Consider the following 26940-nt stretch of genomic DNA (forward strand, 5'->3'; position numbering starts at 1 on the left):
GTTGAATCTGTTGATGTAGGGTCCTGATGAATCTGTTGGTGTAGGGTCCTGTTGAATCTGTTGGTGTAGGGTCCTGTTGAATCTGTTGGTGTAGGGTCCTGTTGAATCTGTTGATGTAGGGTCCTGTTGAATCTGTTGATGTAGGGTCCTGTTGAATCTGTTGATGTAGGGTCCTGTTGAATCTGTTGATGTAGGGTCCTGTTGAATCTGTTGATGTAGGGTCCTGTTGAATCTGTTGATGTAGGGTCCTGTTGAATCTGTTGATGTAGGGTCCTGTTGAATCTGTTGATGTAGGGTCCTGTTGAATCTGTTGATGTAGGGTCCTGTTGAATCTGTTGATGTAGGGTCCTGTTGAATCTGTTGATGTAGGGTCCTGTTGAATCTGTTGATGTAGGGTCCTGTTGAATCTGTTGATGTAGGGTCCTGTTGAATCTGTTGATGTAGGGTCCTGTTGAATCTGTTGATGTAGGGTCCTGTTGAATCTGTTGATGTAGGGTCCTGTTGAATCTGTTGATGTAGGGTCCTGTTGAATCTGTTGATGTAGGATCCTGTTGAATCTGGCATTACAATACAAGCTTTCAGATTGTTAGGTGATTGCCTAACAAGTTAGGTTTAGTTTGCTCACTTTATGCCTAGTATGTAAGTTTGATTTAGGCTACTGTAAACCTGTTTAGTCCAATGTTGTAATGATTTGTACAAGTTGTTACCAATTAAGGTTATGATTGTGGTAAGGAGAGGGTCTCCTTGTTGTTGTTGTGACTTCTGTAATTAATGAACTGTATTTTGTGTAAACTGTCGCAATTATAATGTACAACCATTTATGAATAAAGCCTTTGACTTGATTTGTTCAGATTCCTGAGCCTATTGGGCTCTTTATCATATCTACACTTGAAACTGTATTTAGTTTGCCTCCACTACATCACTCTCTAGTGATGTTAACTATTTGTTAACTACTCTGACACCGAAAACGATTGTTTCTAACGTCTCTGTGGCTAATTTGGGGACATAGTTTCCACCTGTCTTTCCTAGTTCGTGCATCACCCGTGCTAACTAGTTTGTCTTAATCGACCCTGTCAATTCCTCAGACATTAGTAATGCATGTTTACACTTAATGATGCTAATTTACTTAGGAGGTTGATACTGATGGCTGTGAAAGATATTGCAGACGTTGCTTCTTGATAGTGATAATGAAAGATGGCTGGTTAATTGTTGGAAAGATGTGCATGTGCCGTTTGGAAGATGGTGTGCGTAGATCAGAAAACAGGATCGGGCAGAATACAGAGCCCTGTGGGACTCCGCAGGTGACATCTCGCCATTCTAAGGCCTTCCCATCACAGTAGCTCTGCTTTTGTTGTTGTTGCTGCTTAGGCACTCCCTTCTAGTGTGTATACTCACCTATTTGTGCTTGCAGGATCGAGCATTGACTCTTGGATCCCGCCTTTCCAGCCATCGGTTGTTTACAGCAATGACTCCTGTCCCATTTCCCTATCATACCTAATTCTGTGTGTGTGTGTGTGTGTGTGAGAGCGGGGGATGGGGGTGCACGTGTCGGTAAAATATATTCGCCAAACTCGGCTGGGAAAGTCAGTGGAGAGACACAAAGGTAACCACAGAGTGGGAGCGGGGAAAATAGGTGACCTCCACTCTCCTCCGTGAGTCACCAGGCAAATGTTACAGAATGGCGAGTCCTCGACACCAGCAAATATTACAGAATACTGATCCCTTCTGCGCTTGAGACACCTGGCCTCGCGCACCTGGCCTCGCGCACCTGGCCTCGCGCACCTGGCCTCGCGCACCTGGCCTAGCACACCTAGGGCCAGATTCACGAAAAATATTTCAATGTTTTCAAAAACTTCAGTTTTCAGTTTTATAATACACTACTATAATTTTAGCAAGATGGGCTGCAATGACGTTGATTGACTGTTACTGTTGTTGTTGTTATAGATTCAGCTACTCGGAACAAGTTCCAAGTAGTACGGGCTATGGTGAGCCCGTAGTGGACTTACCTGGCACAGGAGCGGTGCCTGTGGACTGATACTCGAGCAGCTGTTGCCTATTGGGGAAGATAATGGGGAAGGAGGGAGGGGAAGGAAGGAAGGGGAGGGAGAAGAGGCAAGAGGGAGGGGAAGGAAGGGGAGGGAGAAGAGGCAAGAGGGAGGGTAGTTATATTCGACATGTGGGCTTTCAGGCCGCTGGAAACAACAGCCTAACGGAACATGCAGGTGTAGCAGATGAAACAAAAATCAGCATGAAATTTGCCACTGTAGAATACACTGAAAGACTACAAGGCAGATATAAATAAAGTTTTCGATTGGGCAACTGAAAATAACATGATGTTTCACGGTGATAAGTTCCAGGTGGGCTGAACATAGGATTGATCAGAGAACACTGTATAAACATCAGAGGTCCGCGGTTGTTCAACGTCCTCCCAGCGACTATAAGAAATATTGCCGGAACAACCGTGGACATCTTCAGGAGAAAACTAGATTGTTTTCTTCAAGGAGTGCCGGACCAACCGGGCTGTGATGGGTATGTGGGCCTGCGGGCCGCTCCAAGCAACAGCCTGGTGGACCAAACTCTCACAAGTCAAGCCTGGCCTCAGGCCGGGCTTGGGCAGTAGAAGAACTCTCAGAACCCCATTAACCAGGTATCAACCAGGTACTGAGGTAGGGTGTAAACGAGGAACTTAAACGGAGCACAGGGTACAGGACACACTCAGACCAACTTATAGAAGGAAAGCAAGATCTGGGAAATTATGTGTAAAAGTTATTATTAACTATTAATTAATAGTTATTATTATGTGTAAAATTATTGTGTAAAGATCTGGGAATTATGATGTTTGACGACCTGACATTTAGTGAACATAACCGAGCAAATATAGCGGCGGTCACAAAAATGGATACCTGGTTGATACCTGGTTGATGGGTTCCTGGTAGTTGTTCTACTCCCCAAGCCCGGCCAGAGGCCAGGCTTGACTTGTGAGAGTTTGGTCCACCAGGCTGTTGCTTGGAGCCGCCCGCAGGCCCACATACCCACCACAGCGAAGGAATGAATTATGAAAACGTTCAAATCCAGAGACGCCACAGCAATGCTAACACTATTTAAGTCACTGGTGTTGTCCCGTCTTGAGTACTGCTCGGTACCGTTTCAAAATGTACTATGTGGAAAGGAGACGAGAAAGGTATCAAATAATATACTGTCTGAACATTAGAGGTTCACAGGTGTTCAACACCCTCCCAGCAAGCATTATAAATATTGCTGGAACAAAGGTGGATGTATTCAAGAGGCACTTAGATAAGTTCTTGCAAAAAGTGCCGGACCAACCAGGCTGTAATGGATATGTGGGCCTGCGGGCCGCTCCAAGCAACAGCCTGGTGGACCAAGTTACCACAAGTCGAACCTGGCCTCGAGCCGGGTTTGAAGAGTAGAAGAACTCCCGAAACACACTCCAGGTATGTTCCAGGTAACATGGTATCACTAAACAAGGCTTTGAAACTAAAAATAAACAAAAACTCGCGAAACCTACTACAGGTATAATACAGATCCTTCACTTCTGAAAACTGCCTTCTTTCTCCGTCACCTGTTATTTATTTGCATTTGTCAGGGATGAAGTTAAAGGGCCAGCTAGCTGGTCGACTAACGCAGCCTAGCGCAGCTGTTAAATATTTCCTACGACAGAAATTTGGGTTAATTTGTAAATTTCAAATGTCAGTCCAGATGTGAGAGGAAATGGAACGGTTACTGTGTGTGTGTGTCAATTATTACCTTTTACAAATTTTACAATTTCGACCAGATCTCACAGTTGGTCGTCTGGTCCACATTACTTGATATATTGACATGTATTTTATTTTGTTATAACTTTCGTAGTTAACGTTATATTCTGTGAACATTGCTTAAAACATGACACGTTATCTTACTGACCTGTGGCCAGATTCACGAAGCAGTTACACAATCACTTACGAACCTGTACATCTTTTCTCAATCTTTGGCAGCTTTGTTTACAATTGTTAAACAGTTAATGAGCTCCGAAGCACCAGGAGGCTGTTTATAACAATAACAACAGTTAATTGACAAGTTTTCATGCTTGTAAACTGTTTAATAAATGTAACCAAAGCCGTCAAAAATTGAAGAAAGATGTACACGTTCGTAAGTGCTTGCGTAACTGCTTCGTGAATCTGGCCCCAGTGCTTTATTTAACCTTTATCATGCGTATGAGTTTACATCAAATGTGCCTCAGATTATATATGTTGTTTTATGCCCGAAACGCTTTGCGTAATAGTGGCTTTAGGCATTGTATGTACTAGCTCTACCTATAAGTCAACCAATCCTTGTATAAATTTATTGTATGTATGTACCTTACCTAAATAAAATTGTATTGTATTGTATTTTCTATAAACTTTGATGTCTTGTATGTGTGTGTGCTTTTTAATTAAGTCTGCGGTAATGTTTACAATGTAATTAACAAGTTTGTGTGGTTCTCAGGAGCTGGAGTTCCACGGGGTGATGCGGTTCTACTTCCAAGACTCCGGGCAGAAGGTGGCCACGAAGTGCATCCGGGTCCCCAGCACCGCTAACTCCCGCTACGTCATTGAGACGCTGGTCGAGAAGTTCCGGCCGGATATGCGCATGCTCTCCATCCCCGAGTACGCGCTCTACGAGATACACGAAAACGGAGGTGAGTGATTGATTGGTTGGTTGATCAAGCCTCCATAAGAGGTTGCACGGGCATGAATAGCCCCGTAGGTGGTTGCTAGTTTTAATGTGAAAAACGTGTGTCACGGGTTTCTAACTTTGTGTTATGCTACTTGGCTAAAATGGTTATTGTTGCCCATAAGGAGGTCTCCAAGTGATTGAATTTGCTGGTAGACTTGAGAGTTTATAGTTTGAGAAATAAATATCCAATAACACAACCTTTCAGTCCGGTAATTATATATGGTTTTTGACCAGTTTGGTAATCTGGCGCCAGTTTCATTGCTACGTCATTTACATATACAGTATTTACATAATACCTGCTTGATGGGGTTCAGGGAGTTCTACTCCCCAAGCCCGGCCTGAGGCCAGGCTTGACTTGTGAGAGTTTGGTCCACCAGGCTGTTGCTTGGAGCGGCCCGCAGGCCCACATACCCACCACAGCCCGGTTGGTCCGGCACTCCTTGAAGAGAACTATCTAGTTTTCTCTTGAAGATGTCCACGGTTGTTCTGACATGTAATGAGGCATGAAGGTTCTTGTTTTTGTGATTGGTTTGTCATAACTGTGAACATATTGCTTTACAGATGAACGTCGACTGGCGGATGATGAGAAGCCGCTGTTGGTGCAGTTAAACTGGAACAAAGATGACCGGGAGGGCAGGTTTCTCCTTCGGCGGATGGACCTCTACAACTTTGGCTTGTCTTATGAGGTAACGTTAAGTGTGAGGGCTGCGGAGTGTCTGGATGAGAGGGAACCGGAGTGTCTGGATGAGAGGGCCCCGGAGTGTCTGGATAACGTCTACTAACGTTCCTCTCCTTCTTCCATGTTCATTGATTTATCTACTTTAATAGTTGCGTAAATATTCTTAACTTGATGCGTAATGTTCGTATACTTTCGGTACAAAGATTACCTGTGAGTGAATGTGTACGATGGATAATGTGCAAACAAAGTGCACAATGGATAATATCCACACACAAGCTTTAAGGTTTTCAGTTTTTATCTAAATGATATTTGAGTAGCCTAATTATAGTATATTGATTTATTAAATGGGATGGAATGGAACTATCAGAAGGCGCCAAGCCATTACGACTATATAGCACTTGGAAGGGGCCAGTATTTCTCTTAATACTGACAAACATTGGTACTCCATGATTACACTAAATGATGCTAATTTACTTAGAAGGTTGATACTAATGACTGTGAAAGGCATTACAGATTTTTTCTTGATAGTGCTGGAGATGATGAAAAATGATGGTCAATTGTGGCAAAAGTCTACATGTGCACTCAACAAAATAGATGTCAGAAAAGTGGTCCAGGTACATTTCTAATGAGCAATGAGTCGACACCATCCTGAGTTACTTACCCGAAACACTGTGCATATTAGTGACTCTAGGCATAGTATGTACTAGTTCTATCTAGAAATCCAACATTCTGTTTGTAACTCATCTTGTATGCATGTACTTTTTACTTGAATAAACAATTATTATTTATAAGGGTACTAAGAATTTTTGAGGCTGCAATGGCATTGATAACAAGCCTGGTCTGTAGCAAGTAACTTTGCTCTGTTACCACTATAAGATAAACATTGAGAATGGAGAATTAGCATGGATGCAGGGGTGGGTGTAAACAGGCCATCTACATGCACTAACTAATTAAAAGTCCCACTGATGCCTATTATCTCTTGAGTGCAGGCAGGAGAGAGAATAATTTACATGTGGAAAATAGTAGAAGGGCTGGTCCCAAACCTGTACACAGAAATAACATCACATGAGACCAGAAGGCATGGCAGGATGTGCAGAATACCCCTCATTGAAGAGCAAAGGAGGAATAGGTACTCTGAGAGAGAACAATATCAACATCAGAGGCCCGAGACTGTTCAACATGCTTCCACTACACATAAGGGGCATAACTGGCCGACCCCTCAGTGTTCAAGAGAGAACTGGATAAGCACCTCCAAAGGATACCTGATCAACCAGGCTGTGATTCATACATCAGGCTGTGAGCAGCTGTGTCCAACAGCCTGGTTGACCAGTCCAGCAACGAGGAGGCCTGGTCGACGACCGGGCCACCGGGACGCTAAACCCCGAAAACACATCAAGGCAACCTCGCCTCTCATCCCAAGTGATTCTTGACTCTGATCCTTGGTGGTACAGGCAGGATGTGTTTCAATAATTGAGGCATTTCTATATCTACACCCATTTTTCTCACAATGTCTACATAAACACCTAGGCAATATGCTGAACATTTACTACATCATGCTGAACACACACTGGAAGCAAGCACTTGTGCATGGCTGTAAGAATACTAAATGAATATTAATAAACGTCTTGAGGACCACTCCAGTCACTTTCTGATAAACATATGATGATTTATATAATATCTGTAACTAGTATTTTGCTTTTAATGAGATATTCATGCTTATTTTAAGAAATTAACAAGCAAAACCAAATGGATACCTTCAGTACAGAAATAAGAGGTTTAAATAATCCTGCGACCCCCACCTTGTGTAAATTCTTGGGTTTGTCAATGGCATTTTGGTTGTATGGCTTCTGGAAGGATAAGAATGCCTGTGTAAGACATGATAACCAAGAGGTCTGCTCAGGCTGGGTGGTGGGCCTCAGAGCTGTGGGGAACAGTCTCAACATAACCACAATGTAACCTCAGGTTGTGGAAGTGGGGAGCTCCAGCCACTGTTGAGGGGGTGGGAAGGGGGGAGGTATTCCTAGAACAAAGTCGATGACTTCAAGGTTTTAAATTCTGTTGAACCTCATTTATTTGGACTGGTCAGGACCAGAGACTTCACACTGATTTTGTTGTTAAATTGGTAGCTCATCTTTGCAGCTGAATACACACCCAGTCATATTGTATTTCTTATAAATATACTCTTATTAACTACTTTTCTGCATGTAAAATCGGTACAAACATGCATGCCACCATAGTCATCACTACCCCACTTCCTGCTTTTATGTGGTGGGAAGATATTATGATGGAAGAAATTGGAGTGAATGTTAAAAGATACATTCAAAATGAGACATTCCATCCACTCAGTTTTATTATAAAAGTCTCCAAGAGCTAAAATTGAAAGGCCACTACTAAGAGTGACTAGTGTGCACATATATTTTGAATGGTGTGAGAGGAAAACAGTGAGAGAGGAACTAATACTGACCTGCACCACTCCTGGTATTAGTGTGGGCGGGTGACACTTCTGGGAACTCCTGTTCGGGTGATGAGTGTGTGATGGTTGCTTATCATCAGTAAATATCTGACTCATCTTGAGATGCTGTGATTGCAGCACAACACAGTGGCTTGCTTATAATTCACTGTTTTCATGTTTGCAATGTAACAGTAAAATAATATGTTTTAAATGTACTTAATGTGTACTAATTCACATTAGAATCATGACTAATGAATTAAATAAAGCAGGTTTTGCAATGCGAGTAGGTGTAAAATTAGCTACCTGAACATTCCAAATATTGTACTACTGTATATAGAATTATATAATACACTTTAGATACATGGATGTAGTTTTGCTTTCGAGATAAAATGCTAATTATTTGGCACAAAACCTTTACTTAAGAAGGCTTAGAAAGTGATTTATAAGATTAAATTAATTAAATTGTGATAATTTTTCCCTTAGCAGGCCTAAAAGTCTCGACCTAATCACAATGTACTTTTGCAGGGTGGTTCTACATTAGTCAACACTCTACCCCCTCACCCTACCACACCCATACCAACCAAAGAGCAGCCATTCCAGCGTAAATTATCCAAACGTGAGAAAAAAGAACTTAAGAAGCAAGAGAAACTGCGTAGAGCAAACGAAGCAAATGAAGCCGACTCGTCAGTGGCAGAAAAATTATATACAGGTTTGTTTGACTTGCAAAAATTATCAGTACAGTATAGGCATCACTTTGTAGTTGTATCATCTCAAGATATGTAGAATTTCATACAAAGTTTCTACGGGTATTATTGTTTTGCCTAATGGATATTTTGTGGTGAGGCATATAGTGTAGTTTTACACCACACACAGAAATCAATAGCGTGATGCATCAAATGAACAAATCCACAAAGGCCATGATGAGGGTTCAAAGCTACGTCCAAGAGGATCCCAAACGTTGCCTTAATCGACTGAGCTAAGACTTGGTTAAAAGTATTACTTGCCTCTTATAAGGTCAGTAGAACTTCTGGTTGCAATTCTTTTAACCATGTCGTAGCTCAGTCGATTAAGGCAGCGTCTGGGATTCTCTCGGATATAGGTTGGAACCCTCACGGCCCTTGTGGATTTGTTCAATGTAGTTTTGTTTTTTGTCAATCCTTTTGTCATAAAAATATTCTTGAGAAATCATGAATGATTTGGTTTTTTCTGGTATTTGATATGGAATCCTGCCTGTAGGGTGTGCCATCACTGAAAGGCATTACAAAATAGTATCCAATAATCATGGTTTGTAGAAAGTACTGTATAGTCTGCATTGGATTTCATTGACCATATATTTCCAGTTATTACAACTTCAGTGATAAAGATAGCAAAATACATCAGTTTTACTTGTATTATGACCAGTGAATAATTTGTAACTTATAACTTATTACTGTTTGTCTTATTATTTTCTTGAAATCCTTCTGTTAGGTTATTGTAATGCACGATTTTTAGTACAAAAATAATTGCATTGTATGTATGTACAGTACAGTATTTCTATACTTGATGCAAGATTGTGGCCTAAATTGTGGGGCATACTAACTTGGCACCTGCCTCGTGATATTATGTACTACAGTACAAAACACACCTGCTAATGATTGTAATTGTGGTTTGGAAAAATAAGACTTTGAGGACTTGTGAAAAGCGGCTTTCTGAGCAGAATTCTCGGTGGCTCTCTAAGGTGTGATCCTGCCTTATTCTACTGGACTAGATTACGGAAATTCAGGGCAGTTTGATATTCTGCTTTGGTGCAACAGTAATCTTTTTTAAATATCCCAGTAAAGTTTTAATTGTGCTAGGGAAACACTGAAGAGTTTATCCAGGTTTGAATAACCTCTTATAAGTCCAGTCAAATAAATTTCAAGTCCTTCAAACCCCTACTTGGCATCATAGAGACCACCAAGTGTCACTCTCACTATCTGCCACATTGATCGTTACTTCATTGCCACAAACCACCACTAGACAAGTGCACCACCATCAAAATGGGATCTTTTAACAAGAGCCTCATGTTCTTCTTGATGCAAATGACATCTCTTTTCATGGGAAGCAGGGTCACAAAGGATGCAATAGGAGCAATCAAGTGTCCTGCTCAGAAAGAGGCTTTTCATACACATGCAAATGCAAAGCTTTGAGCTTTTCCAATCAAATGCTCCCTAAGAAAAAATGCAAAATAAAAAAAAAGTTAAATTTCCAAACAAGAAAATAAAAAAAAATAGATGAGACTAACCTGTGCATCAAAAGTCCCTGAAGAAGCAGAACGAAAGAAGGCAGCAAAAATAGTGTAATAAAAAAGCTCCACATAAAGGCATCAAACCCCAGTCAGAATTTGAGGGGCTTACCTGAACAGGTAAGCCCAGTGCAACTCACAACCAGTACAGATAGGTAATGAGAAAGAGGAACCTGGCTGCAAATGTGCTGTGAAAATTTCACTTCCATAATTTCCTTCCAAGCTCTGATGATGGAACTGGATATCAGAGATCGCCCATCAGTGTCGCATGGTGCACACTCTTGAAGATATCACAGATCTGGATATCACAAAGATCACCATCAGTGTCACATGTCGTGCACTCTTGAAGTTATACATGCAGTTAACTCGGGTCAACCACTCTTACAAACCAGCTGAGAAGTAGGGTATGAACCATCATTTAGGCAAAGGTTAATATAAACGAGACTTGGCCCTGTTTCTGTTGAGAAAACAGATGTACAGAGCTAGAGCTTGCTGACCTGCTATTTAGTTATGAAAATCAACAGAAATAGTTTGCTTGAGGTCCTTAAAGAACAACAACCTTGGTTGTTGAAGTTACCTTGAGGTGTTTTCGGGACTTAGCGACCCCGCGGCCCGGTCGTTGACCAGGCCTCCTTGTTACCTGACTGGTCAACCAGGCTGTTGGACGCGGCTGCTCGCCCATAAGAAGCTCATAATCAGTGGACACACCATCACTTGAATTAGAGACTAGGCTAGGGAAGTTCTAACTGAAACAGCAATATAGTGGCTCCACAGGACCAGATGAGAGGAAGCTACCATGATAAACAAAAGCTAAATATCTGTGAAGAGTAACATAAGGAAAGAAATGCATCAGAAGAAAAATGACAGAACACAAGATCCAATTAGATTAAGAAAGCAAATGAAGGCTGAACTGGTAACAGGAAAGGAATAAACTCCACAACCTACCATGCAATAAGGCATCCAAATTGTCAAGAGTCAAATTCCACCCCATAAAATCAGGTGGGGCCTTAGTGCCAAGTCTCTCATGACAGGTTGGTTTATGACAGGTTAGTTTGCATTGTTGCACATTAGTATAAGCCAACAGGTCTCCAGTTTCTGAATGTTAATGCAAGCTCACTGTCCCCCTTTAAACCAATGCACCTAACCCAAGAGGTGAAGACGGGAGACCACAAATGTGGTGAGAAACTCTAAGTATCGAGTGAGGTGATGGAGAATATAGTGTTAGATGTATATCAGATGGCATGGCTGGAGAACAGAGTTCTGGGTAACTAAACTAAAACCATCATAGTTCCTATGTTTAAGGAAAAGGCACTAGGAAAGAATGTGGGAACTATTGGGAGATTAGCTTACTTAATATTCCAGGAAACGTGTATGCAATGTTAAACATTAAGAGAACAATATGTAGGATAGGGAAGGAGAAAGAATGTAATTAGTAAGGAGAGGTACTGCATATAGGTTGGATTTTTTTTTTCTTTTTTAATTTATAACAAAAGGGAGAAAGTTGTATGCTGGCTTTCAGATTTATAAAATACTTTTGATAATGACCTTGAAGCATTGTGGGAGATTTTGAAGATCTGTGGGATGGGAGGCACTTTATTGATGGCAGTGAAGTCATTTTGTATAAATAGCAGAACATGGATGAAAATGGTGATAAAAATAGGCGAGGATTTTAATTTGGGGTTATAAGACAGAGTTGTTTAATATCCACCTAGTCTCCCACTGTTTCCTTCCCAAGCTTACATCCTGATCAGGTTATATTGCACCCAAAATATTAGACATGTAGCAACCATACCATACTACAGTCATTTAACACGGGTGATACATGCACAAGAGGACACAGGTGGAAGCCGAGTACCCAAATGTGCCACAGATATATTAGAAAAAACTTATTCAGTGTCAGAGTAGTTAGTAAATGAAATGTACTAGGAAGTGATGTGGTGGAGACTGACTCCATACACAGTTTCAAATGTAGATATGATAGAGCTCAAGAAGCTCAGGAATCTGTACACCAGTAGATTGATGGATGAGGCAGGACCAAAGAGCCAAAACTCAACCCCCTCAAGCACAACTAGGCGGGTACCATGTGCTGCTCTCACACCTAACTCATCACCTGTTAGCCTTATTATGACAATTAACTTCCAAGTGATAAGATGTAATTGTAGTATAATAGTAAAATTACTGGGACCATCTCAAAGCACTCAACGTGTTCTCACTGGAAAGGAGACAAGAAAGGTATCACCTAATATATACATTGAAGCTATTTAAATGTAGGACCCAAACATACTGGAGCCCAAATTGTGATAAAAATGACGAGTATGGGCAGTGAAGAGTAGAGGAGTCGTAATCACAAATAGAGAATACAGTATGATTATTAAATGCTCATAGCTCTTCACCCTTCTTCCATCAAATAAAAGAAATATTGTCAGAACAACAGTAGATGATTTCAAGAGGTACTTGGAAAAGTTCCTGCAGCAAGGGCCATATCAACCAAGTTGTAACACAATTGTGGGCTGCTGCAAGCAACAGTCTGACTGTTCAAGTTATTGTCAGATAAGCAAGGCAGAGGCCAATCTTGGGCAGTCAAAGAACTCTCAAAACTTATTTTACAATATAGATAAAGAAGACAATTGTCAGTGTAAACTACCGGAATGCTAACTATCAAGTGTCAGCTATGTTGTGCTATGTCAGCTATGTATATAGGGATGGTGGGTGTTAGCAATCCATACTTAAATTCCAGGGGCCAGATTCCTGAAGCAGTTATGCAAGTACTTAGGAATGTTTACACCTTTCCTCAATTTTTGACAGCTTTGGTTACATTTATTAAACAGTTTACTAGCATGGAAATGTCCCAATCAACTTTTGTTATTGTTGTAAACAGCCTCCTAGTGCTTCGGAGCTCATTAACTGTTTAATAATTATAAACAAAGCCGCCAAAGATTGAGAAAAGATGTACAGGTTCGTAAGTGCTTGCGTAACTGCTTCGTGAATCTGGCCCCAGGACACTGAAGTACGTGCGGAAAAACAAAACCATAAGAACAGGAACAGCAGTTACTATGTATCTTGATGATTTGTTTCTCTGACAATATCGTTTACATTCTATTTACCTCTTTGTAATTACTGTAGTTTTAAAATTAGTTTTATTTACACATCATTTCAGAGTTACCAGAAACAAGTTTCACACGTAGCATCAGTAATCCTGAGGCTGTGATGAGACGAAGAAGAGCTCAGAAACTGGAGAAAAAACTGCAACAGTTCCGAAGTAAAGATGGTGGGCCTGATACAGGTGGCACTCTGAAGGTAAGCACATGCATGAGAAGATACACAGAGAATTCTCTTAACCACTGCACTGCACACCTGGTTTCGGAAAAAAACTTGATAGTTCAATTGTCAAAGACATATTTTAATTTTTTATAAATGTTCAGGTAAAGTTAATGTCAATGTTTCCAAACTCAACCATTTTCATTTCAAAACACAAAGTGTTTTGAAATTGGGGGCCTCGTAGCCTGGTGGATAGCGCGCAGGACTCGTAATTCTGTGGCGCGGGTTCGATTCCCGCACGAGGCAGAAACAAATGGGCAAAGTTTCTTTCACCCTAAATGCCCCTGTTACCTAGCAGTAAATAGGTACCTGGGAGTTAGTCAGCTGTCACGGGCTGCTTCCTGGGGGTGGAGGCCTGGTCGAGGACCGGGCCGCGGGGACACTAAAGCCCCGAAATCATCTCAAGATAACCTCAAGATCTCAAGATAAAGTGATGAAAACATTAAAAAACATTAGAATATTGCCTAATTAAAAAAATAGCACAGCTCTTAGAGTGCCTTAGGGCGCTCTGCGAAGTACAGTGGTTAAGAACTGAAAAAATATTTATTGCTCATTAATACCTAATGTGAATAGATTAAATGTGATTATCCTTAATAAAGATTTGAAGGAAGAATTTACCCAGATAAATTGCTGGTTACATCAGCAAATTAGCCAATATGTACTAAGAATGTAATTACTGTACCTTACATGTATTTCTTAACTTTATATTCTGCATATAGTACTGCATTTTGAAATTTGAATTCTTCCTTAAAGCTGTCTGCATATATGTATAATACATTACTAACATATTGTATTAACACAGTGTTTCTAATAATTAATAAGATTGAAATCCTCGTTGCATTACAGTATGTCACTTGATTCACATTTTATTTTCCATTTCTGGGTGGGCCCCTCAGTAGTTCGCCAAGCTTAACTCTGGCTCTCAGTATGAAGTGAAGTAATCAGACGTCAACCACAAAACTAGGAAAAATACACCAAAAACACAGGTGTAACCAAACGAGCATCATCTTGAATGATATTAGGCACCCGTGAGGTAAACAAAACAAATGATTGTTGCTGTGGGACAAGTACCCTAACCATGCTGTGCACAACTGCCACCAGGAGAACCCAGACCACATTCTTCCACCTAGTACATTTGTTCAATACCTGTAGCCTCTTCTAAGTCTGTCATCTGCATCTTATTTTCAGTTAAGTGATGCTGGATTTGCTTGGAACATTCATTCATCAATGGGTCATTCATTGCATTGTTTCTATTTACTGATTTAGGATTATGTTCATGCTACCCATCATATATGTGCTCTAGCATTCCATATTGCTTCAACTGAAGCTAGTATTATATTCTCTGGAGTTTGCTTGTCTCTCCTTGTACCCCACCAGAGATAACTTCAGGGGTATTGCTGACTTCCTGCTCTAGAGGCCGTCTCCTCTCAGAGTCGCCTTGCTTTTGGGCAAGGTTCTTCCTGCAAAAGCTATTGATTGGGAAGAGAGCCTTTGGAATGTGTGCTTGTGCACATTCAAACTTATTGTGCTGGCTTTGGTCGTTTGTGTGTTAGGAATCTCTCTCTTTAGCTGAAGGCATGCTTTGATTGTGTGCAAGATTTTTTGTAATCCATGATGTCTTTTGCCCTCCCTCCCTAATGGTCTTAAGTGTAACTTGGTGTCTGCTTCAATGAGATGCCAGTGTCCCTCATTTCTGTAAGGTTTCTTTGTCTTGTGTGTATAATCAGCCATGTCATTATGTTTTCTCTCTCTAATTCCATAACTGCCACTGCAGTTTACAGTTATCAGATATGTATTCTGGTGTTCTTAGGCCCTGATGGCTTTTCCTGTTGTTTGTCATGTGGCCTGTATGGTCTATTGATCCTTCTATCAGTAGGTAAGAAATCTCGGTAATCTGAATTCCTGTTTGAGTTAAAAAGGTTAAAACTTAAACATGATTAATTTGGATTACAGTACATATTAGGAAATTTGGATAACCAAAAACCAAATTACCAAGCTGTTAAAGTACTGTAGTTGCCATTTATTGACTGCTGGGCATAATTATATTTGGTGAAAGTCTTTAGAAACAGCTGGAGTTTCACTAAGTTTGGCCTGAGGATGCTGGCTTTGACAGCTACGGAGTTTGCAGAGGTGGCATGGGGGGCTGCCCCTCCCCGGGATGTGATAAAAGCTAGGGGACATTATCTCTTTGATTAATTTCCTTGTGTTTTGAGACTGGTCTTCTAGGACTCTAGAGGCTTTTCTGGATGCCACCTTGTCTGTTTCCTCTAGAGAGAGACTAGTTCCAATGAGGAGGTAGGCTATCACTGTGATCTGTGAAGTTCACAGGACATTGGGGTTGTCAAGAGGAGGGTCCATGGTGGCCTTTTGTTCCACTTCTGGATTTAGTTCCTCCCTTCTAAGAGTTTGTAGCTCTGTACTGGCAAGTTATCTTATCTGCTTTTCCGACATGAGTTGGCATCCTTCATTTTACTGTGGGTGTGTTTTTGGGTCTGTGGCTTGAATTCATTCACCCCTGTATAGGTTTCTGTTGTCTCATCTTCCTTCCAGTATGCAATAGCTCAATTTCCATTGTTATCTTTTGTAAAATTTCTGAACTGAATTGATCCTCCTTTATTGTTCAATAAAGATGAATAAAATAATCAGGCAAAATAAAGACCTCCGTCGGTTGACGCCTGGTCGACCGGCGGAGGCCTGGTCGACGACCGGGCCGCGGAGATGCTAAGCCCCAAAATCATCTCAAGGTAACCTCCCTCAGTCAGGCATAGAAGGATATTAATAGAATCCAATGCAAATGTGTCGGCCAAATATGTATGACACCTTCACTCTACACCAGCATTTCTCCACTAGGTGAGGCAGTTATATAAACACACATGCTAGATAACATCTGGCTTGATCTGTTTGGATGTGATTGCTGGTGGCAGTTATTATTCAGTTTATTTCACATTCTAGCCATTATCGGTACAGTGAAAACACACACAAATAAGATCGTAGTTAGAGCTACATCTATCTAAATCAAACTACACAAGATCTACATTAGTACATCGGTCAGAAATTCTTTTGCTATTTAATGTTAGCGATATTTTGAAACACGGAGAAGCGAGCTAATCCACAAGGGCCGTGACGAGGGTTCGAACCCATGTCCTAGAGCATCGTCACGGTCCTTGTGGATTTGTTCATTTGATGCATCACGCTATTGTGATTTCTGTGTGTAACGGTGAAGTGAGATTTGTCCGGAGCGTTTGTCACTTATATTTTTCCTCTGAAGTAAACGCTCCTGTCTTACCTATTTTCTTTATTTTTTATTTTATTACTCTTGATTTCTGTGTTAGAACTTCCTCCTCCTACAGATAATTTTAGCATCTACTTGACCCATTATGTAATATGGCTTGTACAGTATTCAGTAGCAGTATTATTATTATGTAAGTGCACAAACTCAACTGCAAGTGAAATGGGAGTGCACAACTCTATTCTTAAGATAATTTCAATTAAAAAAAACTTGATTTTGCAAAACCATGCAAAATTAAATTCAACTATAATAATCTATTAAACAGTGTTTAGTAATAGTAATTATTAACTAGAAAAAAGTCAAAGAGATTACTTTTAATTTCTATGGCTAAAATTGCTATTTTATTTTTCCAGATTTATGGTGAATCTCTCCGTCCTGATGTGCCTTATAAGACGCTACTCCTGTCTATCCGAGATAACGCTCTCAGTGTGGTGGGAGAAATGTTAGATAAATATGGCCTTTATAAAGAAGATCCCAATAATTATTGTCTGGTGCAGGTTAGTGTAATAGTTCTTGGATAGGATGACCAAACCACACACCAGGAGGTGAAGAAACAACGTTTTAATCCATCATGAACCATTATCAAGTCGAATGTAATACGACTTGATAAAACGTATCAAGTCACAGTCGTCTTGATATGACATTGTTTCTTCATCTTCTGGTGTGTGGTTGGTTCATCATATCTTCAGCTACGTTATTGTGACTCATCGTCTGCTGTTCTTGGATACTTTTAGTAAAATTTGTATTCATATTTATGCTGCTATAATTTCTTTACATTTATATTACCGTATTGCATTTTATTATGCATCTGTCTATTGAACCGAGCAAGCCACCCCAAACCCAGGAAAGAGGGGACAGAAAAGAGGGCCCAGAAGCAACCATGGAATATAACACCTGGGCTGTAGAATGGTATCAAAAAAAGATGGAGAGGAGTAGGGGGGCATCCAGTGGCACCTCTACCGTGCATCTTTGTACACAAATCCTGTGATCAGTGAAGATGGAAATCTGAAAGACAACTTCCCCAAGGTGGCAAAGGAGGGGAACTTTGGAAGGGTAAAGAGATTCAAACATGTGGATCTATTTCCAGAACCCCTTTGTGTTTGAATGTCAGAATAGGAAATGAAAAAAAAAGGGCCATGAGGGTGATGAATTTCTACAGCCTGTGATTAATTTTGATCACTCTGTGATGCAGTTTTGAAATGCATTCTTTAGTACACAGGACCAGAGCCCTGAGATTAGCAGAGGAGCTCTGAATTGGAATGCTTAGAAGTCAAGAAAAAACAGCATAAAACTGCCACTGGACACAGAACATCATGAACTATAACATATGCAATTTTGGATGACAACATTCAAATAGTATGATGGTTTTTTATGACTATTTAAAATGGTTAGGTTACAGCAGTCGGATGACGTGTTCTGATAGGTTAAGATGAGGATGCTTGTGTAGGACGTAGTGCTGAATGTAACCTGAAGCAGAGAGCTCATGTGAGGCCTGGAGCAGAGAGCAGAGAGCTTGAGCAAGGCTGGGGATGGAGTGCTTGAATGGGGGCAAGAGTAGAGAGCTCAGGTGAGAGAGGGTGAGAGCAGGTAGCTTGAATAAGACTTGGATTTGCCTGTCTGCTCTATAGTGAGGCTTGTAGTGTCTGGTGTGAGGATTGGAATTAGACTGACAATGCTGTATTCTTGATTGCGTTTTGTGTCCACCTGATCTTGTGTTTGACAGCTTGCTCTTCACTTGGCAAGTCGATCATCATTTGACCGGATGGAAAGCTCGTTAGTTACTTTTAGATGTCGTAAGGGATTCATGGAAATCTTGGTAAACATGTATAATATAATTACAGATGTCATAAATGGTTAGTGAATATGATTCCAGGTGTCATTAGTGATTATGTATGGGGATAAGTAGCTAGCACTTTAAAGATAATGTGGTTTGCTACAAACTTGACATACAAACCAAACCCTCGCCAAATATTGCCCATGAAAATACATTCTCCTTGAATGAAGATGAATATATGAATGAAGAATTAGAAAGGAGATACAAAATATCTCCATGACCAAAACTAAGGAAGTCAAATGTCCAAACGAGAGCACTAGATTCATTGACACAGCCCATAGCAAGAGCTTAAAGAAATAAAAATATTGAAGTATTAATTAAATTTTGAATGTATTCACAAATGAGAAGGCCCTGACTCTATCAGGGCTAAGAAAGTTTAACATCTTGTTAGAAGACCAGGCAGGCTCCAGTGAGGCATGGGAAAGATGGATATAGAAGGTGGCTCTACAGTGTATACTAAGTTTTAAGAATGGAGGACATATGAGATTGAAGAAAAGCAGTGTTGCAGTGTCTCTGCCAAAGCAGCTGAATAAGAAGAAATCTTCATTTTCAATTTTTCCTTACTTTGGCTTTTGACTGATATTCAGCTTATGTCTAATTCAATAGCTTCTTTTTGCCAGCTCTGCAAAACCCCTGCATCTCGACTTTGGTTTACATCTCTCTCTAGCTGTCATTTTTGACAATTTGATAATTTTTACTTCAACACTCATTCTTCCGATGCATTGTTGGAGTTTGCCTGGTCAAACCTTTCTTCATCAATTTGTATGTTTCTTCTTTGTTTGAGAATCCTAAGCTTTTGAGTTTTTCTGTTGATCCTTGTCACCGGTTATTGGGCTAGTGACATCTTGTTTCCATCACTTTTTTTTGTAATACTTGCTCACTGATGCCTTATATTTAAGGGTGTGTTTCTAAGCTGCTTTTCTGAGTGGTTGACCTAATTCTTGTTGGGCCAGTGTAGGTAGGTTTACTGGTTTGCTCTGACATTGCAGGATCTGGTCCAAAGGGATCAGAAAGAAGCTTGCTTTATGGTGCAACGAAGTCATGCTCAGAAAGGTGCTTTTTCATATGTACTCAAAGCATTGTACTTTATATAATAAAATGATCATGTCTTGGAGTAGTGTGTGTATGGAAGAAATAAATTTGGGACTGCATTTCAAGTAGCAATTATCAAAAGAACTGAAGAGGAAGATCAGGCGTAGAGTAAAAAAAAAGTGTGAAGTATCTTGCGAGGTGTTAAGATAATCTTGTGCTGAAACAACTCGTCCACTTTTATAACAGAAAAAAGTAAATGATTTTGGATAAAAGCATGAAACTATTTAATTACAATAAACATTAAACTAATGCACAAAACTAATGTCTTGAAATACTACAGGAAATGCACTAGCGTCAATCTGAAATTTATAATCTCTCTTGTGCACTTTATTTAAAATGGGGGTTGATGAATACTATATGTAGAAAACAGTCCGATGATCACAATATTCAGGTACTGTACTCTAGTATTTAACGCCAACAAGATCTCTTTCAAGCATACCATAAGGATTTTACAAGTCTGACTTACATCCTTATGTAATCATTTATTGATAAATTTAGAAAATTTTAAACACTCGTTGTTGAGTATATGTTTTGTAGGTAATTGTTGTTTGGCTTACATTTACAGACTGTCATAGGCATTGAAGATGGCTATGGAGGACCTACATCCCCACTTAAAGAATATATCCTTGATGATGACGAGTGTCCACTGGCTATTCTTATGAATCATCCACCTTCCAGAGGTAAGTACATTTTATGTTGATGTTCAATATGTTGTTTATTTTATACTAATGTTCATCAGACAGAAATACAAAATAAATAAAGAAAATAGTGTGCAGAAGGAAAGTACTCTGAGAATAGTGTGTGGATAGTGTGAGAATAGTGTGTAGTAACAGTTAAAACTTATGCATGGATAAAGGACTGTTAAGTATGAACGATCTAAATTTAATGTTGATGCTTTGTTCCCTGTGGGAGCTATCACCTCTAGAGAAAATGAATTTTAGTATTTTCAGAAGGCATAAGGTTTTCCTTATGTTTTCCCACAGTAGGAGTCAGGAAGCCTGGCCTCAGGCCGGACTCGGGGCGGGGAGTAGAAAAAAGTTTTGTATCTTTGTTACAACATATTCTATAGGTTGTAACAAAGGAGTACTGGGATTGCATACTTTGCTGTACCTATACTACAGTGCTGTATATACATTTTACATTTTAATGTAGGCTACTGATTGGTTGCTTTTGCCTAACTCCAACAATGACAAGATCCATCAGAAAATAAGTGCAAGCTTCCAGAGCGTATACATGACTGAGCCCAAGCGGTTATCGGTGTCAGTTAGGACTGGCTTAGGTTATGTGATTTGTTGGTAACCTTGTTGTCTGTAAATTCTGTTCTCATTTTTGTGAGAATAGTATACTATAATTACTTTGCATCATTGTCATCACTTTGTGCTCTCATCAGCAAACCTAAGTTAACTTTTATTATGTACAAAAATGCACTTAAATATATGGTGAATATTTGTCACAATGCCTGTTTTTGTTTCAATATGTTAAATATTGCTTAAGTTCAGTAGTGCAGTAATGTGCTTTCTCCATTTTGTTGTGTAAGATGGAACAGGTGGAGAAAGGATAAAATTATGGTACATGATATGTTGCCTTAAAGATTGATGACTTGAAGGAACATGATTTGTAACATTGCAACATTGCCCCTTGGTTACCTTGAGATGATTTCAGGGCTTAGCGTCCCCGTGGCCCGGTCCTCGACCAGGCCTCTCGTTGCTGGACTGGACAACCAGGCTGTTGGACACAGCTGCTCGCAGCCTGACATATGAGTCACAGCCTGGTTGATCAAGTATTCTTTGGAGGTGCTTATCAAGTTCTCTCTTGAACACTGTGAGGGGGTCAGCCAGTTATGTCTGTTATGTGTAGTGGAAGTGTGTTGAACAGTCTCGGGTCTCTGATGTTGATAGAGTTCTCTCCCAGACTACCTGTTGCACCTCTGCTTTTCAATGGGGGTATTCTGTACATCCTTCCATGCCTTCTGGTCTCATGTGGTGTTATTTCTGTGTGCAGGTTTGGTACCAGCCCCTCTAATACTTTCCATGTGTAAATTATGTATCTATCTCTCCTGTCTGCGCTCAAGAGAATACAGATTTAGGCTGCTACTGGTTGAGACTGTGATTTAGGCAGGTGCTGGTTGGTTGCTATTTCTGTATTTAAATGGGATTAAGCTTTATAGGTTCTAAAATAAACAAAGGAATACAATACAGTCAACGATTTATGAGGAGGGGTGGCAGGGCACGCTCGTGAGGGAGGTCTTGGTAATAAATAATTCATAGGTTGAGTTAGTCCACTCTGAAGCTCAGTGGAGCATTGATTGTAAGGTTCCAGCCTGAAGACAATACCTGAAAGGCCGTGAAGGAACTGACGTGTAAATTAAGGTCAGCTGAATAACAAACAACTTTATAACAAACTCCAAGTTGATCACTCTGACAACTTTGGTTCATTCCAAAGAATTACGTAAATTTGCCTAAATTTACCAGAAGACCACAATCTCTGGTGGCCTTGACAGGGACATTAAGCCTTTGGCTTGTTAATTACATCATGGGAGTGGTTTGCATATTTTAAAGTTGTGAAAGCCATCTGTGCTGAGTAAAATCTAATTTTAATTTGGTGCTGAACATACTTGACTGAATAGCCCACAGGAACGCAATCTTGAGAGATGTACATTACTGTATACAGAATAAATTAAAGTTCTCACCACATTCTCTTTCCTTTAGTTGCCAGAATGATTTTACCATCATTTTATGATTTATTTGAAGTGCAACCATATCTTCTGTTGTATTTTTCTGTACTGTGACCAACTTACACTTTCTGGAAGATTACTTTTGGATGATACTCTGAAGAATGTCAAATGTAAAGCATAGGTCTAGATGGACTAACTCAATGGTCAAAGAAGTAGGGGAAAGTAAGACAGCAGGAAAAGAAGGGTAAGAAGGCTGGACCGAGAGAACAATAAAAATAAACCTACACACATTGGCCTCTACATACCAACAAAAGCTTCAGTTATATTTTTCTAGTGCCGCACATGGCGGGTCCTAAAACCATTGTCTTGGGCAACTAACGAGGCTGTGGCTAGTTTTTACCAACCTACTACAACACTTAACATTCAGCTCCCCTCATGGGATGTTTACACAACCTCTCAACCACTTTATCCCTCACGGAATAACATAAAAGTTGAATGAAAAAAAACTTGAGTTTGCTTTGCAGGTTGCATGTGAAGCGGAAGGATGCAAGTGTAAGAATCACTAATGAAGTGTAGTTGTACAATTAGGATCTTCCAGCTTTGATAGTCCGGCTCCTACTAGCTACAGTCAGACTGTTTCATAATAACTGAACTGGAAGTGGCTTTTTTGTTGTTGTTGTTGTTGTTGTTGTTGTATTCCCGCAACACCCTCTTCTTGCCCCAGCTATTCCTTTGCTTCCAATTCTATTCCACCAGCCACCACCTTTTCACACCAAACACCAACTACTCCCTCTGCTAATCCCATTTCAACTTGCCATACTTTACACTTCTCTGCCACCTACTACACCTTCCTGCCACCCACTATACCCTCCTGGCACTCTTTATTTTCTCCTTCTATCACTCCTCACCATGCCATTCCCTTACCCCCCCCACCCCTGCCATTCTCTTCTCCCCTCCCCCCCCTGCCATTCTCTTCTCTCCTCCCCCCCCCTGCCATTCTCTTCTCCCCTCCCCCCCCCTGCCATTCTCTTCTCCCCTCTCCCCCTGCCGTTCCCTTCTCCCTCCCCCCCCCCTGCCATTCCCTTCTCCCCCCCCCCTCCCTACCATACCACCCCTGGTGCCAGGGTTCACAAGGGTTGAGAGAATTTTGAATCTGGAAATGTGGTCGTGTTGGGTATTGCCTCCTTACTTCTAGTGCTTCTTTAATTAACTTTATCCCTTTCATAGATTTCTTTTGGGGTGGGGATATTAGTGTGCTTTTTAAATTACTTTTCGTAGATAATTTTTGTAGTGTGATATGTTCCTTTTCAGAGTAAATTGGTTTAAATATCTTATTCAATTGACTAAAATTGAAAATGCCTTTTTGCAAAATAACAAATAAAAGTTAAAACTGGCGAGTGGTACACAATGGCAACAGTTGTGTTTGTTAGTTTTGCATATTTTCAATTCATTATCTCGAATATTTATCATCTTGGAGACTACAATACATATGTATGAGCATGAATGTATTCTGTGTGATATTAGGCTGTATAGCTCCTGAAAGCCATTGTTTATGATAGCAGGACCACTACTTTTTTTTTAATTGAAAATGAAACTCGGCATAAAACATCCCAAGAGTCTCTCTGCTGTAGGGTCCTCCTTCACCTATACGTGTTAAAAAAAAACCACTTCATTCACTCCCGTGAATATCCTTATGCTGCACCCAAAGTTTGCCATTGCAGACATGACTGTATGACTGACCATCCTGCAAAATGAGGATTTTGTTGACATGTAGCTAGCTGTTAACACACTACAAAACTCTTCATATAGTCTAGGGCAGCATCTTAAATGCAGATTACCTAAATATGATAATAAAATTCTCACCCGTATGAATCGAAGCAACGCACCTAACCTACCTATCGAGGTTGATGTTAAATTCACTGATACTGTATTACATTGCTTTAGTTTGTACCAACGCGTCCCATATTTAACGGATTAATAAATTCCGTAAATAATATTTTATATATTCCATAAATAATATTTTATATTTTATAAAATATAATATAAAAATATTATATTTTATAATATATATATATATATATATATATATATATATATATATATATATATATATATATATATATATATATATTATAAAGATACTTGCAGATTGTAATATAAAATAAGAGCGCCCCTGTAATTGTTGAGCTTGCAGCCTCAAGTTTTGAAGACCCAGGAGGCTGCTGACTGTGTAAGTGCGCCAAGTTGGACGGCATTTCTTACCCCAAAACTTGTCACTCCAGGAAATAGCTCTTGGGACTATAAACTTGTAAGTGCCTGCAGGCATTTTATTATGAGCAAGATAAATATTTGCAGAGTTTTAAATGCTTTGCAATCCGGTGGCTCCTCTAGTTGGCTTGACTGGTTACCTGGCTTGGCTGGCTTGGCAGGCTGGCTGGCTGGCTGGACTGTGTGGCTTTGTTGGCTGGCTGGTTGAAATGGCTGGCTGGTTGAAATGGCTGGCTGGTTGATATGGCTGGCTGGTTGATATGGCTGGCTGGTTGATATGGCTGGCTGGTTGATATGGCTGAATGGCCTGCACCAGCTAGTGATTGTAATGATCATTTTCGTCAGGATCTGATCAGGTCTCTTGGTTGAAGGCCAAATCAGCCAGACTTTCAGCCAAGCGTTCAGTCAGACTTCTTATAAGAAATGTTTGTGGTAAATTTGTAGAGCCTCATGTGAGAGTGAGCGAGCTAAGCTTAATGTTTTGCTGTTTCATCGTCTGGTGTTTTAAGTTGGTGTTGTGATGGACATAATTGTGATGGGAGAGGATGGTGAGGGTAGCTACGACAGCTGCTGCTAGTGTTCGGTCTCTCTGGTAGGGATTCCTTATAAATTTGTAATATTTATGTCTTCATGCACATGCTTCACATGAGCCGGTCGGCCGATTGGACAGCACGCGGGACTTGTGATCTTGTGGTCCTGGGTTCGATCCCAGGCGCTGGCGAGAAACAATGGGCAGAGTTTCTTTCATCCTATGCCCCTGTTACCTAGCAGTAAATTAGGTACCTGGGTGTTAGTCAGCTGTCACGGGCTGCTTCCTGGGGGTGGAGGCCTGGTCGAGGACCGGGCCGCGAGGACACTAAAGCCCCGAAATCATCTCAAGATAACCTCAAGAAGATGCAACAGGTGCACATTCAGTATCTCGACAGTGCTGCCTAGAGTCGATGGAATCCTAAATTACCCAAGTTTGAAAATGAAAGTATGGCGCCTATTGCAACTGGTCAATGTAGTACCATTTAATACCTGCAATGACTGTCTAGCCAAATGGCATTTTTGCATTGATATTGTTATACAGTACTTGTGTCTGGATGGTTGTGACCATCCAAAGTAACCTGGTGTTACTTTGGCTACTTGGCCGTGTAGCCCACTTGGCCACTTTGGTCTGCAGTGGTGGTGTGTGTGATCTTGAGGTTATCTTGAAATGATTTCGGGGCTTTTTAGTGTCCCCGCGGCCCGGTCCTCGACCAGGCCTCCACCCCCAGGAAGCAGCCAGTGACAGCTGACTAACACCCAGGTACCTAATTTACTGCTAGGTAACAGAGGCATAGGGTGAAAGAAACTCTGCCCATTGTTTCTCCCCTGTGCCTGGGATCGAACCCAGTACCACAGGATCACAAGTCCAGCGTGCTGTCCGCTCGGCCAACCGGCTCCCGTTGGTCTGGCTCACTAGTGTCACATGTTAACTTGGCATGACCAGTCCCTAGACTTTTGTGACCAGTCAGTAGTGACGTAACACTACCACCATCCTCCTCCCTCACCACCACCACCATCCTCCTCCCTCACCACCAATATCATCCTCCTCCCTCACCACCACCCTCCTCCTCCCTCACCACCACCACCATCCTCCTCCCTCACCACCACCACCATCCTCCTCCCTCACCACCATCCTCCTCCCTCACCACCATCCTCCTCCCTCACCACCATGCTCCTCCCTCACCACCACCACCATGCTCCTCCCTCACCACCACCACCACCATGCTCCTTCCTGCCTCCACAGCTTTCAAACATTGTTTGAAAGCTTAACTTTGCATGACCAGGAGCGGCCCTTACTGTTGACACAAGACCTTTACCCCTCACCTGGTGTGTGGTGAATATGTAGGTGGCGGCCCATCACATGTGAACACTACTAGCAACCTGAGGGGCTGGTTAGTGCGTGTGCGTGTGTGTGTGTACTCACCTAGTTGTGCTTGCGGGGGTTGAGCTCTGGCCCTTTGGTCCCGCCTCTCAACTGTCAATCAACAGGTGTACAGGTTCCTGAGCCTACTGGGCTCTATCATATCTACACTTGAAACTGTGTATGGAGTCAGCCTCCACCACATCACTTCCTAATGCATTCCATTTCTCAACCACTCTGACACTAAAAAAGTTCTTTCTAATATCTCTGTGGCTCATTTGGGCACTCAGTTTCCACCTGTGTCCCCTAGTGTGTGTGCCCCTTGTGTTAAACAGCCTGTCTTTATCAACCCTGTCGATTCCCTTGAGGATCTTGAATGTGGTGATCATGTCCCCCCTAACTCTTCTGTCTTCCAACGAAGTGAGGTTTAATTCCCGTTGTCTCTCCTCGTAGCTCATACCTCAGAC

General features: G+C 41.0%; 1 protein-coding gene across 4 annotated transcripts in view; it reads left to right on the forward strand.

The window, feature by feature from the left end:
* The window catches only part of LOC123745666 (afadin), a 356634-nt gene that overhangs the window by 109456 nt on the left and 220238 nt on the right, over positions 1-26940 (forward strand). For all 4 annotated transcript variants that reach the window (XM_069312044.1, XM_069312042.1, XM_069312045.1 and 1 more), the window contains exons 3-8: positions 4483-4675; positions 5275-5399; positions 8370-8553; positions 13265-13404; positions 17068-17211; positions 20206-20320. In XM_069312044.1, the coding sequence (XP_069168145.1) occupies positions 4483-4675; positions 5275-5399; positions 8370-8553; positions 13265-13404; positions 17068-17211; positions 20206-20320 (901 nt within the window). The remainder of the gene's footprint in view (positions 1-4482; positions 4676-5274; positions 5400-8369; positions 8554-13264; positions 13405-17067; positions 17212-20205; positions 20321-26940) is intronic.

This window comes from Procambarus clarkii, chromosome 71 (assembly GCF_040958095.1).
Source record: "Procambarus clarkii isolate CNS0578487 chromosome 71, FALCON_Pclarkii_2.0, whole genome shotgun sequence".
Classification (NCBI taxonomy): domain Eukaryota; kingdom Metazoa; phylum Arthropoda; class Malacostraca; order Decapoda; family Cambaridae; genus Procambarus; species Procambarus clarkii.